At 54.4% G+C, this 15,832-nt stretch overlaps 1 protein-coding gene across 7 annotated transcripts in view; it reads left to right on the plus strand.

Annotated features, from left to right (window-relative positions):
• Positions 1-15,832, plus strand: part of slc44a5b (solute carrier family 44 member 5b) — a 240,695-nt gene that overhangs the window by 171,357 nt on the left and 53,506 nt on the right. For all 7 annotated transcript variants that reach the window (XM_070886459.1, XM_070886461.1, XM_070886464.1 and 4 more), the window contains 2 exons: positions 3,870-3,953; positions 6,828-6,940. In XM_070886459.1, coding sequence (XP_070742560.1) covers positions 3,870-3,953; positions 6,828-6,940 — 197 coding nt within the window. The remainder of the gene's footprint in view (positions 1-3,869; positions 3,954-6,827; positions 6,941-15,832) is intronic.

Raw genomic sequence — 15,832 nt, forward strand, 5'->3', positions numbered from 1 at the left:
CTTAAATGGCCCAACGAGACACTCAGCTCTGCGAGAAGGCGGCTTCTCAAGTATGGATGGGCAATAAATGCCGGCCTTGCCAGTGATGCCCACATCCTGTGGATGAATAAAAAAACACCTCCTGCCCCCACACACCATTGGTCCGTCCGCCAGGTGGCCCGCCTCCCCACACAGCCAATCAGAAAGCGAACAGGCCACTTTGTTACCTGATTGAATGAATCTTAGCTGTCAGTCAAACTGCCCTTTTCCCCCATCTCCCATATTTTACAACCGCTAAATACAAGTGTTCAAAGCGAACACAGAAAAACACAATTGTTGATGCCACCCTCTCTCCCGGCTATTGCTTGCTGCCGTGTCCTGCGATTCACCAGCCCTGGAGAGTTGGCAACCCCCCAAAGTGATCGTTGTGCTGAGGTAATTCCCCGCTTGTAACGTACGTACCTGTGAGCATCCTCACTGGTTTGTGGAGCAGTTGCACTGTGAGTGGCTTAGCCAGTCACGTGATGTTGACAAGACTCCATAAAACCCCAACCAATTGGGTCTGGGTCATCCACGATGAGGTATGCAGTTGTGAGCCTGGTGGATGAACCGGTAATGTGTCGTGTGATTGTTAAACCTTTGTTAATAAACCAACTGGTGCTTAATAGCAATGTGTTGCTATGGATTCTTAAGCAAAGAACCCGTGGAGCAAATACATTACACGGGCCGATATTTGTGGTTATGGTTTGGGAGAAAATCCCACTCCATTTATTCAAAGAAATCTTCACCACAACTCTGAAACTTGCTCAAGAAGCTGCAACATTCATCTGAAGTCTCCTGACTATTGATTGTACATTCTGTTGGGGCATTCTACAGAAAGTAGACTCCCAGATTGCAGGTGCATGGAATCTCAATCTATCCCGACTTCTCTTCAAACCCTCCAAGTTCCAATCACATTTCTGCCAATACCAGACCAACGTGACAATAGTTACTTAGATTTACTCGACAATAATAATTCAGCCGCAAACCTATTGTTCTACTCCAATGCTGCCCCTGTCAGAGATTGACTATCATTGAATGAAAACCTCTCAACCAATGTTTCTCTCATCGATTCTCTCTTCTTCTCTCCTGATGGCGTTAATTCCTTTCTCGGCAGAGCCGAGTGCTCAAACACCTCGCTTCTGTCGCCCTCTTTCACAGGATCTCACAGCACAGGAGGAGGCCATTTGGCCCATCGTTCCTGTGCCGGCTCTGTGACAGAGCGATCCAATCAGTCCCACTCCCCGCTCTTTCCCCACAGCCCGGCACATCTTTCCCCTTCAAGTATTTATCCAATTTCCGTTTGAAAGTTACTATTGAATCTGCTCCCACCGCCCTTTCAGGCAGCGCATTCCAGATCACAACAACTCGCTGCGTAAATAAACTCTCCCCATCTCCCCCTCTAATCCTTTTGTCAATCACCTTCAATCTGTGTCCCTCTGGTTACCGACCCTCCTGCCACTGGAAACAGTGTCTCCTTATTTACTCGATCAAAACCCTTCATGATTTTAAACACCTCTATTAAATCTCTCCTTAACCTTCTCTGCTCTAAGGAGAACAACCCCAACTTCTCCAGTCTATCCACGTAACTGAAGTACCCCATCCCTGTAACCATTCTGGTCAATCCCCTCTTCATGTGTAAGCTTACATGGTGACAGCAGGTTATTTGGCCACAGACAACGCAGTCATCATCTTACTCGATGTACAACATACTCAAATGTAACCCCCCTCCCCTCCACAAACAGCCCCACACACACACACACACACAAACACACACACATACACACACACATACACACGCACACACACACGTGCACACTCGCACTCACACACATGTGCACACACACACACACACGTACACACACACACACACACGTGCACACTCGCACTCACACCACACTCATTCAAACACACTCACACACACATGTACACACACATGTACACACGCGCACACACAAGTGCACACTCGCACTCACACACATGTGCACACACACTCACACCACACTCATTCAAACACACTCACACACACACGTACACACACACACCACACTCATTCAAACACACTCACACACACACGTGCACACACACGTACACACGCACACACACGTGCACACTCACACTCACACACATGTGCACACACACAACAAACACACTCACACACACACGTACACACACACGTACACACAGCACACTCACACACACCCAAATGTAAACTCCCTCCCCTCCCCACACAGCCCCACACTCACACACACACACACACACACACGCGCGTACATACACACACACACACACCACACACACACACACACCACACACACACACACACACACACCATACACTCACACACACCACTCATACACACTCACACACACACTCTAACACACACACACACACACACACATACACACACATGCACATACACACAGGCACACATGCATACACATGCACACTCTTACACACATCAACACACACAATCACATGTGCACACACATACAGGCACACAAGCATACGCGTGCACACTCTCGCACGCACACACACACATGTGCGCACATACACACGCGCGCACATACACGCACACGAACATACACATGCACGAACATACATACACACACACATACACACACACATGCACACACATACACATGCATACTCTCACACACACACACACACATACACACGCACACGCTATGTAGTGACCAGAAGCAGAAACCCAGTCCCACTTCCCCCTCCCTAGCCAGGCGCTCACGTAAACCTTAGTGGCTGTGCCATGGCTCTTTGCTGATTGCTACTAATCGGAGGGGCTGTCCTTCGGATAAGATGTTGGCGCAGAAATCCCACTTTGTCCTTCCCACGGGTGCTCGACTGGATTCTAGAAAAAAGAAGCGCACCAACTGTTCCTGCTGCGCCCGCGCGAGTTCCCGGTCCTGAGGCCACTGACTGCGTGTTACAGCGCGTGCATGTCAGGACATGTGCAGGGCGCCAGTTGCAGTCACATGGCTCTGGGCAGCCAATCAGGTACAGTATGTTCTCATTCATAGTAATAGGAACTCCGTAAGTTGGAATTCCCATTATTATGATTGAGAAACCCCCCCCAAACACCCAAAACGCTAATAAAAAATAGAAAAAATACACTGCATATTTAACATTAATTTAAATTAAAGTTATTTATGTTTTAATTTTTTTTTAAATCCCCGATTTTTAAAAATGTTTTTTTAAACCATACTTTAAAATAAATTTAATGTAGTGGGCAGCATTTAAAAATATTGAATGAGTTTTTTAAATTTTATTTTTTATGTTTTAAGTGTGTTTTAAAACTCTTACGCCTGTAAAAGTTGGCTGTGCTTTTATCAGGTGCCAGAGCTTTCAGGACATCCACTGGGCAAGAGATGGGTGAATCCCGCAATCCTGCCCGTGGGAATGTCCTGGCTGTTACACTCTTACACACATCACATGTGCACACTCGCACAGGCACACAAGCACACGCGTGCACACTCTCGCACGCACAGAGTGGACTGCCGATGATGATGATACATGCACGTTCTTTCTATATTTGTTAATTGAAATGAGCAACATAACCAAACCCGTTCCAGACAGCAGGGTTTGTTTTTTTAAATGGCTCTTGCTCTAACGGAATGGCTAAGTGCGGCAGCATGGAAAGGCCAGTGCTGTATTTAATTTGAATGGCGAGGTGATGTAATGGAGCTCTTGCAGCCACAGCTAATGCCCGGCTTTTAACATGGAGATATCATTAACCTCTTGCACCGAGCTGTACGTAATGAGTGGCGTGATGAAAGCGTCACGCACTGCGGGCGAGTGAGTGCAGCAACTAATGTGCTTTCTGTTTATTGCAGAGGAATAAATCATGTCCTCGACGCTAGGGAGTTTGGGATGAAGATATTTGAAGACTACACCAACTCCTGGTACTGGATCTTAATGTAAGTACCGATCAATAAGGGCACCTTACAGCAGTAAAGTTCTCGGGACTGTTGGCGCATTTAGTGCTGTCTGGACCAAGTTCCTGCTGGTTTGCATCCCCAGCATCGAAGCACTGACCACACTCGACCAGCGCCGCTGGGCAGGGCCACATTGTCCACATGCCCCGACACGAGACTCCCAAAGCAAGCGCTCTACTCGGAACTCCTTCAAGGCAAACGAGCCCCAGGTGGGCAGAGGAAACGTTACAAGGGACCACCCTCAAAGCCTCCCTGATAAAGTGCAACATCCCCACCGACACCTGGGAGTCCCTGGCCAAAGACCGCCCTAAGTGGAGGAAGTGTATCCGGGAGGGCATTGAGCACCTCGAGTCTCATCGCCGAGAGCATGCAGAAACCAAGCGCAGGCAGCGGAAGGAGCGTGCGGCAAACCAGTCCCACCCTCCCCTTCCCTCAACCACTGTCTGTCCCACCTGTGGCAGGGTCTGTGGCTCTCGTATTGGAGTGTTCAGCCACCTGAGAACTCATGATGATGATGATGCTGTCTGGACCAAGTTCCACACACACCTTTCACCTTCCCTCAGTGTCGCTGTCTGTCACTAATGCACCACTCACAAGTGACAGCAATTTCTCTGCCAGCTCCGTGTTTACACTTGAATAAGCCGGCTGGAGAGGCCCGGTAATTAATCACTGGGGAGCTTTACGGCGTTGGGCTCACGGAATTGACACAACTTTGAAGGCTGTCAGCTTATCCAATCCATGCTGGGATTTAGCACAGGAGTCTCGGCTTTTCAGTCTGAGCGCATGGACGGGTTGATCGATGCCTTCTGCTGCGTACAAGTGACAGCACGAGTTTATTTTTTGATGAGGTAACAGAGAGGGTGGATGAAGCCCATTGAGGTAAAAGGGATGTGGCTCAGCAGCAAGGCTCCAACATTGGCTGAGGGATAGAAAACTGAGAGTTGTGGGGAGCGTCGGGTTCTCGGACTGGACGGAGGTAGACTGGTGTTCCTCAGGGCTCGGTGCTCGGATCACTGCTCTTTTGTCTGGGCTCTTACACAGCCCCGATTTCCATCGTCCACCATTGCATCATAGGCAGTCCCTCGGAATCAAGGAACACTTCCTTCCACTCTAAAAATGAGTCCTTAGGTGGCTGCCAGTGCAGTGCTGAGGGAGCGCCGCACTGTCGGAGGGGCAGTACTGAGGGAGCGCCGCACTGTGGGAGGGGCAGTACTGAGGGAGCGCCGCACTGTGGGAGGGGCAGTACTGAGGGAGTGCTGCACTGTCGGAGGGGCAGTACTGAGGGAGTGCTGCACTGTCGGAGGGGCAGTACTGAGGGAGTGCTGCACTGTCGGAGGGGCAGTACTGAGGGAGCGCCGCACTGTGGGAGGGGCAGTACTGAGGGAGTGCTGCACTGTGGGAGGGGCAGTACTGAGGGAGTGCTGCACTGTCGGAGGGGCAGTACTGAGGGAGTGCCGCACTGTCGGAGGGGCAGTACTGAGGGAGTGCTGCACTGTGGGAGGGGCAGTACTGAGGGAGTGCCGCACTGTCGGAGGGGCAGTACTGAGGGAGTGCTGCACTGTGGGAGGGGCAGTACTGAGGGAGTGCTGCACTGTCGGAGGGGCAGTACTGAGGGAGTGCCGCACTGTCGGAGGGGCAGTACTGAGGGAGTGCTGCACTGTGGGAGGGGCAGTACTGAGGGAGTGCTGCACTGTCGGAGGGGCAGTACTGAAGGAGTGCTGCACTGTGGGAGGGGCAGTATTGAGGGAGAGCTGCACTGTCGGAGGGGCAGTACTGAGGGAGCGCTGCAGTTTTGGAGGGACAGTGCTGAGGGAGTGCTGCACTGTCGGAGGGGCAGTACTGAGGGAGCGCTGCAGTTTCGGAGGGGCAGTGCTGAGGGAGTGCTGCACTGTCAGACGGGCAGTACTGAGGGAGAGCTGCACTGTGGGAGGGGCAGTACTGAGGGAGTGCTGCACTGTGGGAGGGGCAGTACTGAGGGAGTGCTGCACTGTCGGAGGGGCAGTATTGAGGGAGAGCTGCACCTTTGGAGGGGCAGTATTGAGGGAGCGCTGCAGTTTCGGAGGGGCAGTGCTGAGGGAGTGCTGCACTGTCGGAGGGGCAATACTGAGGGAGAGCTGCACTGTCGGAGGGGCAGTGCTGAGGGAGTGCTGCACTGTCGGAGGGGCAATACTGAGGGAGAGCTGCACTGTCGGAGGGGCAGTGCTGAGGGAGCGCTACACTTTCGGACGTGCCGGTTTAAGATGAGACGTTAAACCGAGGCCCCGTCTGCTCCCTCAGATGGATGTAAAAGATCCCATGTCACTATTTCGAAGAGGAGCAGGGGAGTTCTCCCCGGTGTCCTGGGGACAATCTTTATCTCTCAACCAACATCACTAAAAAAAACAGATTATCTGTCCATTATCACGTTGCTGTTTGTCGTATCTTGCGGTGCACGCATTGTCTGCCAAATCTTGGACATTCGAACAGTGACTGCACTTCAAAAATACTTCACTGGTTGTTCAATGCTTTGGGACATTCTGAGGTCGTGAAATGTGCGATAGAAATGCAAGATATTTCTTTCTCCCTCAACCAACATCACTACAAAACAGATTATCCGGTCATTATCACAACATTGTTTGTGGGAGCTTGCTGTGCGCAAATTGACGGCTGCGTTTCCGACATTACAATAGTGACTTCACTTGAAAAGTATCTCATTGGCTGTAAAGCGCTTTGTAACGTCCTGTGGCTGCAGTCTATACATATATAAGAGTACATTTATACAGTCCATATATATATAGTACATCTATATATAAAACTCCTCTGTTCTGTGGAAATAAATTTGTTTCCGCTGATTGACTTTTTTTCTTACTTTTGCAGTGGCCTGGTCATTGCCATGGTGGTGAGTTTAATCTTCATCCTCCTGCTGCGATTCACAGCTGGCGTTTTGTTCTGGTTTGTCATCTTTGCAGTGATCGCAGTGATTGGTTACGGTAAGTGGCACCTCTCGTTCTGTTTGTGATTTTATTGCGTGTGTGTGCAATTGGCCACCAACCAGCCAGATCTATTTGTCTATCGTTGGGATTCGTGCAGGACGTGGTTATGAGAACTGCACGGAGAGCTCTTAAACTTCCGTGCCGTAAATTTCTATGGTTCTAAGATCCGAGAGCGGGTCAGAGGCTGGGTATTCTGCGGTGAGTGTCTCACCTCCTGACTCCCCAAAGCCTCTCCACCATCTACAAGGAACAAGTCAGGAGTGTGATGGAACACTCCCCACTTGCCTGGATGAGTGCAGCTCCAACAAACACTCGAGAAGCTCGACACCATCCAGGACAAAGCAGCCGCTTGATCAGCTCCCCATCCACCGCCTTCAACACTCACTCCCTCCACCACCGGTGCCCCCTGGCTGCAGTGTGCACCATCTACAAGATGCACTGCAGCAACTCGCCAAGGCTTCTTCGGCAGCACCTCCCAAACCCGCGACCTCTACCACCTAGAAGGACAAGGGCAGCAGTTGCATGGGAACACCACCACCTCCACGTTCCCCTCCCAGTCACACACCATCCCGACTGGGAAATATATCGCCGTTCCTTCATCGTCGCTGGGTCACAATCCTGGAACTCCCTCCCTAACAGCACTGTGGGAGCACCTTCACCACACGGACTGCAGCGGTTCAAGAAGGCGGCTCACCACCACCTTCTCAAGGGGCAATTAGGGATGGGCAATAAATGCCGGCCTGGCCAGCGATGCCCACATCCCAAGAGTAATTTTTTTTTAAAGTTGTTCAAAAGAGCTTTGGAATTGGTGGATGAGGAAAGTCCCAAGATTCATCTAGTTCGCCTTCCATGAGTTTGGAAGTTGCGTGACACAATGATAGGATTTGTTGACTAATCAATGCAATCAATCTATGCATGAGTCGACAACAGACACAGACATGAGGCGAGGGAAAGCCCCAGCATTGGGAACAACAGGTCCAAAGTAACCGGTTCCTCCCAAGCCCGCTAGCCATCCCAAAGACGACACCTCCAACAGCGCAGTACTCCCTCAGTACTGCCCCTCCGACAGTGCGGTGCTCCCTCAGTACTGCCCCTCCAACAGTGCAGCGCTCCCTCAGTACTGCCCCTCCGACAGTGCAGCACTCCCTCAGTACTGCCCCTCCGACAGCGCAGCACTTCCTCAGTACTGCCCCTCCGACAGTGCAGCACTCCCTCAGTACTGCCCCTCCGACAGCGCAGCACTTCCTCAGTACTGCCCCTCCGACAGTGCAGCACTCCCTCAGTACTGCCCCTCCGACAGTGCAGCACTCCCTCAGTACTGCCCCTCCGGCAGTGCAGCACTCCCTCAATACTGCCCCTCCGACAGTGCAGCACTCACTCAGTACTGCCCCTCCAACAGTGCAGCACTCCCTCAGTACTGCCCCTCCGACAGTGCGGTGCTCCCTCAGTACTGCCCCTCCAACAGTGCAGCACTCCCTCAGTACTGCCCCTCCAACAGTGCAGCGCTCCCTCAGTACTGCCCCTTCAACAGTGCGGCACTCCCTCAGTACTGCCCCTCCAACAGTGCAGCGCTCCCTCAGTACTGCCCCTCCGACAGTGCAGCACTCCCTCAGGACTACACTGTGCAAATTGTTTTTTTATGTACTCAAGTCCCTGGAGTGGGACTTGAACCCACAACCTTCTGACTCCGAGATGAGCGTGCTGCCCCCTGAGCCACGGCTGACACATTTAAGTAGCAATAGTGGAGCTATTATACTTCTGGGTGTATAAATAGGCCACCAAATAGTGGGCAGGAGATAGAGCAACAAATGTGCAGGCAAATTGCAGAAAGGTGAAAGAATAGTGATAATGGGCTTCCATTATCCTAATTATAGACTGGGAAAATAACGGTGTAAAGGGCAAAGCTGGGGAGGAATTCTTGAAATGTGTACGTGAGAACTTGCCTGCTCAGTGTATTTCCAGCCCAATGAGGAAGGAGAAATTGCTGGATCTGGGTCTGATGCAAGTGGAGCATGTTTCAGTGGGGGAGCATTTGGGCAGCAGTGATCATAAAAATTAACCACCCTTCTGCACTGGAATCATTTTCAACCTATTTACTCTTATCAAAACCACTCATAATTTTGAACATCTCTATTAAATCCCCCATTAATCTTCTCTGCTCTAAGGAGAACAACCCCAGTTTCTGCAGTCTCTCCACGCAATTGAAGTCCCTCATCTCTGGAACCATTCTGGTCAATCTAATCTACAGCCTCTCCAAGGCCTTCACATCCTTCCTAAAGTGCAGTGCCCAGAATTGGAGGCAGTAGTCGAGCAGTATACGTAAACATTTGCAGCGCTATGGGGGAAAGAGCAGGGGGGGAGTGGGACTAATTGGATCGCTCTGTCACAGAGCCGGCACAGGCATGATGGGCCGAATGACCTCTCTCTGTGCTGTAAGATTTGACGGTTCCGTGAACATTTTGTGCAAATCTTCTGTTAGTTCTGTCACCAACTTCACAATTTCACAAAATCCGCCCACGGGAGGTGTCTTAACCAAAAGAAAAATCTGCTCTCGGTGCAATTAGGATCGAATGTGTTGCTTGCAAGCTTCCTGCTCCCAGTTTCCTGTTGTTTACAAGCCGAGTACGTGTGAAAGTGGAGAAGGCAGATTGTGTCTGTAGGCGTGAACAGGTGGCAGGTACCTGAGCTCCGAGGGTGCAGTCAATACGTGTTTGGAGAAAGGCTCGGGTATCAAACTCTGGGAAAGCAACATTTAGGCTGAGGCAAAGCTATCCGTCTTGTGCCTTGTGGACAATAGCCAGCCCTGGGAAAGAAAGAAGAAAATAAATAAACGTCTCTCCCGCTTCTTATGACACCAGGACGTTCCAAAGTGCTTTACAGCCAATGAAGTAATGTTGATGTGGAGTCACTGTTGTCATCATCATCAGAGGCAGTCCCTCCAATCGAGGATGGCTTGCTTCCACGCCAAAAAGTTCACAGGTGTTTCAATGAAGGACCTAATATTCCGGATCCCGAACTTTCTCCTGAAGGGTGGAAGATGCCTGTGGGTGGATTTTTTTAACGTGGGGTGACCGTTGCACACCAGCCACCACACGGGCTAGACAGAGCCAGGTCTTGGTCCAGTGGCGAGGGATGAACCAGGACGACTGGAGACCAGCCCTGCTGCACGGACCTAGTGCGCACACATATCGCAGTGTGGGCTGGGCCCATGCTGCCCCTGGGCCCTCGCCTCTCCTGGGCCTCGATCACGTCCCTCTACAGTCTCTCGCCGCTCCTTCGCCCCGTTCTCGCTGCTCCTGCTGTACCTGCCCCACGCTCCAATCACCGACCTGGATCTTGGTGATGTCCCTTTTGACTGCCGTTGCTCTCCTGCTCCAGCACCTGCTGCTCCCTGGAGTGGTATGCCGCCACACACTGCTCCTTCCGCTCCCCGGCCTGCTCCCATGGTCTGGAGCCCCTCAGCCTGCTGGGCCTGGCCACCACGCTGGACCTTCCGCTGTTGTAATGTGGGAAACACAGCAGCCAAGTTGAGCACAGCAAGCTCCCACAAGCGACAATCTGATAACCACGTAATCTGTTTTAAGTGATGTTGATTGAAGGATAAATATTGACCTGGAAATCGGGGAAAACTCGCATACTCTTCTTTGAAATAGTGCCGTGGGGTCTTTTGAGAGGCAAAACAGACCCTCAGTTTAATATGTCATTCAAAAACAGCACCTCCGACAGTGCAGCACTCCCTCAGTACTGCCCCTCCGACAGTGCAGCACTCCCTCAGTACTGCCCCTCCGACAGTGTAGCACTCCCTCAGTACTGCCCCTCCGACAGTGCAGCACTCCCTCAGTACTGCCCCTCCGAAAGTGCAGCACTCCCTCAGTACTGCCCCTCCGACAGTGTGGCGCTCCCTCAGTACTGCCCCTCCGACAGTGCGGCACTCCCTCAGTACTGCCCCTCCGACAGTGCAGCGCTCCCTCAGTACTGCCTCTCCGACAGTGCAGCGCTCCGTTAGTATTGCCCCTCCGACAGTGTGGCGCTCCCTCAGTACTGCCCCTCCGACAGTGCGGCACTCCCTCAGTACTGCCCCTCCGACAGTGCAGCACTCCCTCAGTACTGCCCCTCCGAAAGTGCAGCACTCCCTCAGTACTGCCCCCCCGACAGTGCAGTGCTCCCTCAGTATTGCCCCCCCGACAGTGCGGAACTCCCTCAGTACGGCCCCTCCGACAGTGCAGCGCTCCCTCAGTACTGCCCCTCCGACAGTGCGGCGTTCACTTAGTACTGCCCCTCCGACATTGCAGCGCTCCCTCAGTACTGCCCCTCCGACAGTGCGGCGCTCCCTCAGAACTGCCCCTCCGACAGTGCAGCGCTCCCTCAGTACAGCCCCTCCGACAGTGCAGCACTCCCTCAGTACTGCCCCTCCGACAGTGCGGCACTCCCTCAGTACTGCCCCTCCGACAGTGCAGCGCTCCCTCAGTACTGCCCCTCCGACAGTGCAGAGCTCCCTCAGTACTGCCCCTCCGACAGTGCAACGCACCCTCAGTACCGCCTCTCCGACAGTGCGGCGCTCCCTCAGTACTGCCCCTCCGACAGTGCGGCGCTCCCTCAGTACTGCCCCTCCGACAGTGCGGCGCTCCCTCAGTACTGCCCCTCCGACAGTGCGGCGCTCCACTCAGTACTGCCCCTCCGACAGTGCAGCACTCCCTCTGTACTGCCCCTCCGACAGTACGGCACTCCCTCTGTACTGCCCCTCCGACAGTGCGGCACTCCCTCAGTACTGCCCCTCCGACAGTGCGGCACTCCCTCAGTACTGCCCCTCCAACAGTGCAGCACTCCCTCAGTACTGCCCCTCCGACAGTGCGGCGCTACCTCAGTACTGCCCCTCCGACAGTGCAGCACTCCCTCAGTACTGCCCCTCCGACAGTGCGGCACTCCCTCAGTACTGCCCCTCCGACAGTGCGGCACTCCCTCAGTACTGCCCCTCCGACAGTGCGGCACTCCCTCAGTACTTCACTGGAGTGTCAGCCTAGATTGTGGAGTAGGTTTTGAACCCACAATCTTCTGAGTGCTGCCCATTGAGCCACAAAGCCTGTAAAAAGGAGGAAGAGATGGAAAGCTTTCCCGAGCGAATTCCAGAGTGTGGAGACTCGGCAGCTGAAGTTACAACTGCCAGTGGTCAGGATAACGGGAGAGGGGTACATGCAGGAGTCCCGGGTCAGACGAATGGAGAGCCAATGGGAAAAGTCCCAAGGTGCTTCACAGCAGCGATTCCAAGCAAAATTTGACACCAAGTCACATAAGGAGATATTAGGCCAGGTGACCAAAAGCTTGGTCAAAGAGGTCGGTTTTAAGAAGCGTCTTAAAGGAGGAGAGAGAGGTAGAGAGTTGGAGAAGTTCAGGGAGGGAATTCCAGAGCTTAGGGCCCAGGCAGCTGAAGGCAAGGCCACCAATGGTGGAGCGATTATAATCAGGGATGCTCAAGAGGCCAGAATTGGAGGAGGGCAGAGATCTCGTAGGGTTATAGGGCTTGAGGGGGTTACAGAGATAGGGAGGGGTGTAGGGTGGGAGGGGATTACAGGGATAGGGAGGGGTGTAGGTGGGAGGGGGTTACAGGGATAGGGAGGGGTGTAGGGTGGGAGGGGGTTACAGGGATAGGGAGGGGTGTAGGTGGGAGGGGGTTACAGGGATAGGGAGGGGTGTAGGGTGGGAGGGGGTTACAGGGATAGGGAGGGGTGTAGGGTGGGAGGGGGTTACAGGGATAGGGAGGGGTGTAGGGTGGGAGGGGGTTACAGGGATAGGGAGGGGTGTAGGGTGGGAGGGGGTTACAGGGCTAGGGAGGGGTGTAGGGTGGGAGGGGGTTACAGAGATAGGGAGGGGTGTAGGGCCACAGTGGGATTTGAACACAAGGATGAGAATGTTAAAATTGAGGCTTTGTTGGACTGGGAGCCAATGTAGGTCAGCGAGCACAGTGGGTGATGGGTGAGCAGGACGGTGTGAGTTAGGACACGGGGCAGTGAGCACAGGGGGTGATGGGTGAGTGGGACTGGGTGTGAGTTAGGACACAGGCAGTGAGCACAGTGGGTGATGGGTGAGCAGGACGGTGTGAGTTAGGACACGGGGCAGTGAGCACAGGGGGTGATGGGTGAGTGGGACTGGGTGTGAGTTAGGATACGGGGCAGTGAGCACAGGGGGTGATGGGTGAGCGGGACTCAGTGTGAGTTAGGATACGGGGCAGTGAGCACAGGGGGTGATGGGTAAGCGGGACTGGGTGTGAGTTAGGACACGGGGCAGTGAGCACAGGGGGTGATGGGTGAACGGGATTGGGTGCGAGTTAGGACACGGGGCAGTGAGCACGGGGGGTGATGGGTGAGCGGGACTGAGTGTGAGTTAGGACACGGGGCAGTGAGCACAGGGGGTGATGGGTGAGCGGGACTGGGTGCGAGTTAGGACACGGGGGCAGCGAGCACAGGGGGTGATGGGTGAGCGGGACTCGGTGTGAGTTAGGACACGGGGCAGTGAGCACAGGGGGTGATGGGTGAATGGGACTCGGTGGGAGTTAGGACACAGGGCAGCGAGCACAGGGAGTGATGGGTGAGTGGGACTGGGTGTGAGTTAGGACACGGGTCAGTGAGCACAGGGGGTGATGGGTGAGTGGGACTGGGTGTGAGTTAGGACACGGGTCAGTAAGCACAGGGGGTGATGGGTGAGCGGGACTGGGTGTGAGTTAGGACACGGGTCAGTGAGCACAGGGGGTGATGGGTGAGTGGGACTGGGTGTGAGTTAGGACACGGTCAGTGAGCACGGGGGGTGATGGTTGAGTGGGACTCGGTGCGATTTAGGAAACGGGGCAGTGAGCACGGGGGGGTGGAGGGTGAGCGGGACTGGGTGGGAGTTAGGACACGGGGCAGTGAGCACGGGGGGTGATGGGTGAACGGGACTCGGTGGGAGTTAGGACACAGGGCAGCGAGCACAGTGGGTGATGGGTGAGTGGGACTGGGTGTGAGTTAGAACACGGGGCAGTGAGCACGGGGGGGGGTGGAGGGTGAGCGGGACTGGGTGTGAGTTAGGACACGGGGCAGTGAGCACGGGGGGGTGGAGGGTGAGCGGGACTGGGTGGGAGTTAGGACACGGGGCAGCAGAGTCAAACAGCCATGTTAATAACCCTGATGACCTCAGGTTGATGGACCATCGGACTTCCCAGTGGATTTTTCACTCCTCCGACCTCTCAGATTCTTTTTAACAAAGAGTCTTACACACTTTCAGATAACGAGAGATAGATTGATATCTCCAACACGCTGTCTCTCATCCTTTGTCCTTGAGGATTATGGCTCCCAGTTCATGCACAAAAATGCTTCTTTTCACATAGAACGAAGAATGAATTTGCGTTTAAATAGCGCCATGCACGGCCTCGGGGCGTCCCAAAGTGCATCACAACCAATGAAGTACATTTGGAGTGTAGTCACTGTTGTAATTTGGGAAACGAGGCAGCAGCCAATTTGTACACAGCAAGCTCCCACACATAGTGATGTGATAATGACCAGATAATCTGTTTTAGTGATGTCTGTCGGTGGGTAAATGTGTGGGGCGATTATTTGCAATGCATGTTTGACTCTCTGTGCACATGCACCGTACCCACCGGTGCTGTGGCTGACACCTGTACCACCGTGCTTTCCTCAGCTCCGGGCAGAGAAGGGCAGGGGATCCATTGGGTGCAGAGGGAAGAGGAAGAGGCATTGAAGGGGGCGAGGGAGGAGAGGGGATTGCCGTCAGGGAGAGGGGCTCAGCGGGGAGAGCAGAGGATCAGGGAGAGAGGACATCGGGGAGGGAGAGGATCGGGGGGGGGGGGGAGCTGGGGGAGAGGATCGGGGGAGAGAGGATCGGGGGGGCGGGGGAGAGGATCGGGGGAGGGAGAGGATCGGGGGGGGGAGAGGATCGGTGGGGGGGGGGTGCGGGGGAGAGGATCGGGGGGGAGAGACGATCGGGGGGGCGGGGGAGAGGATCGGGGGGGTGGGTGGGGAGGATCGGGGGGGAGAGGATCGTGGGGTGAGAGGATCGGGGGGAGAGAGGATCGGGGGGGGGAGTGGGGAGGATCGGGGGGGAGAGATGATCGGGGGGGGTAGTGGGGAGGATCGGGGGGGAGAGGATCGTGGGGTGAGAGGATCGGGGGGGAGGGTGGGGAGGATCGGGGGGGAGAGATGATCGGGGGGGGGAGTGGGGAGGATCGGGGGGGAGAGGATCGTGGGGTGAGAGGATCGGGGGGAGAGAGGATCGGGGAGAGGATCGGGGGGAGAGAGGATCGGGGAGAGGATCGGGGGGAGAGAGGATCGGGGAGAGGATCGGGGGGAGAGAGGATCGGGGAGAGGATCGGGGGGAGAGAGGATCGGGGGGAGAGAGGATCGGGGGGAGAGAGGATCGGGGAGAGGATCGGAGGGAGAGAGGATCGGGGGGAGAGAGGATCGGGGGGAGAGAGGATCGGGGAGAGGATCGGGGGGAGAGAGGATCGGGGGGAGAGAGGATCGGGGGGAGAGAGGATCGGGGAGAGGATCGGGGGGAGAGAGGATCGGGGGGAGAGAGCATCGGGGGGGAGGATCGGGGGGGAGAGAGGATTGGGGGGGAGAGAGGATCGGGGGGGGGGGGCGATCTGGGGGGTGACTTAATTTAAAAGTGTGTTGGGAATGTTTTTTGGATTTTTTAGTTAGGTTTTTTTTAAATTATTTTATTCTTTTTCTGGTGTTAGGCCCGAGCCACAGCCTCGGGGAAAATATTTATGGATTTTAAAATTTTTTCACCCATTTTCTTTAGGCATCGGCCAATCTAGCCAGAGTTGCAGATTGGGCGTGGGGGGAGGGGGGGGGGGGCGGGGTGTGGGGTCGGGGGAGGGGGGGGCGGGGGGGTGTG

The sequence above is a fragment of the Pristiophorus japonicus genome, chromosome 8 (genome assembly GCF_044704955.1).
Source record: "Pristiophorus japonicus isolate sPriJap1 chromosome 8, sPriJap1.hap1, whole genome shotgun sequence".
NCBI lineage: Eukaryota > Metazoa > Chordata > Chondrichthyes > Pristiophoridae > Pristiophorus > Pristiophorus japonicus.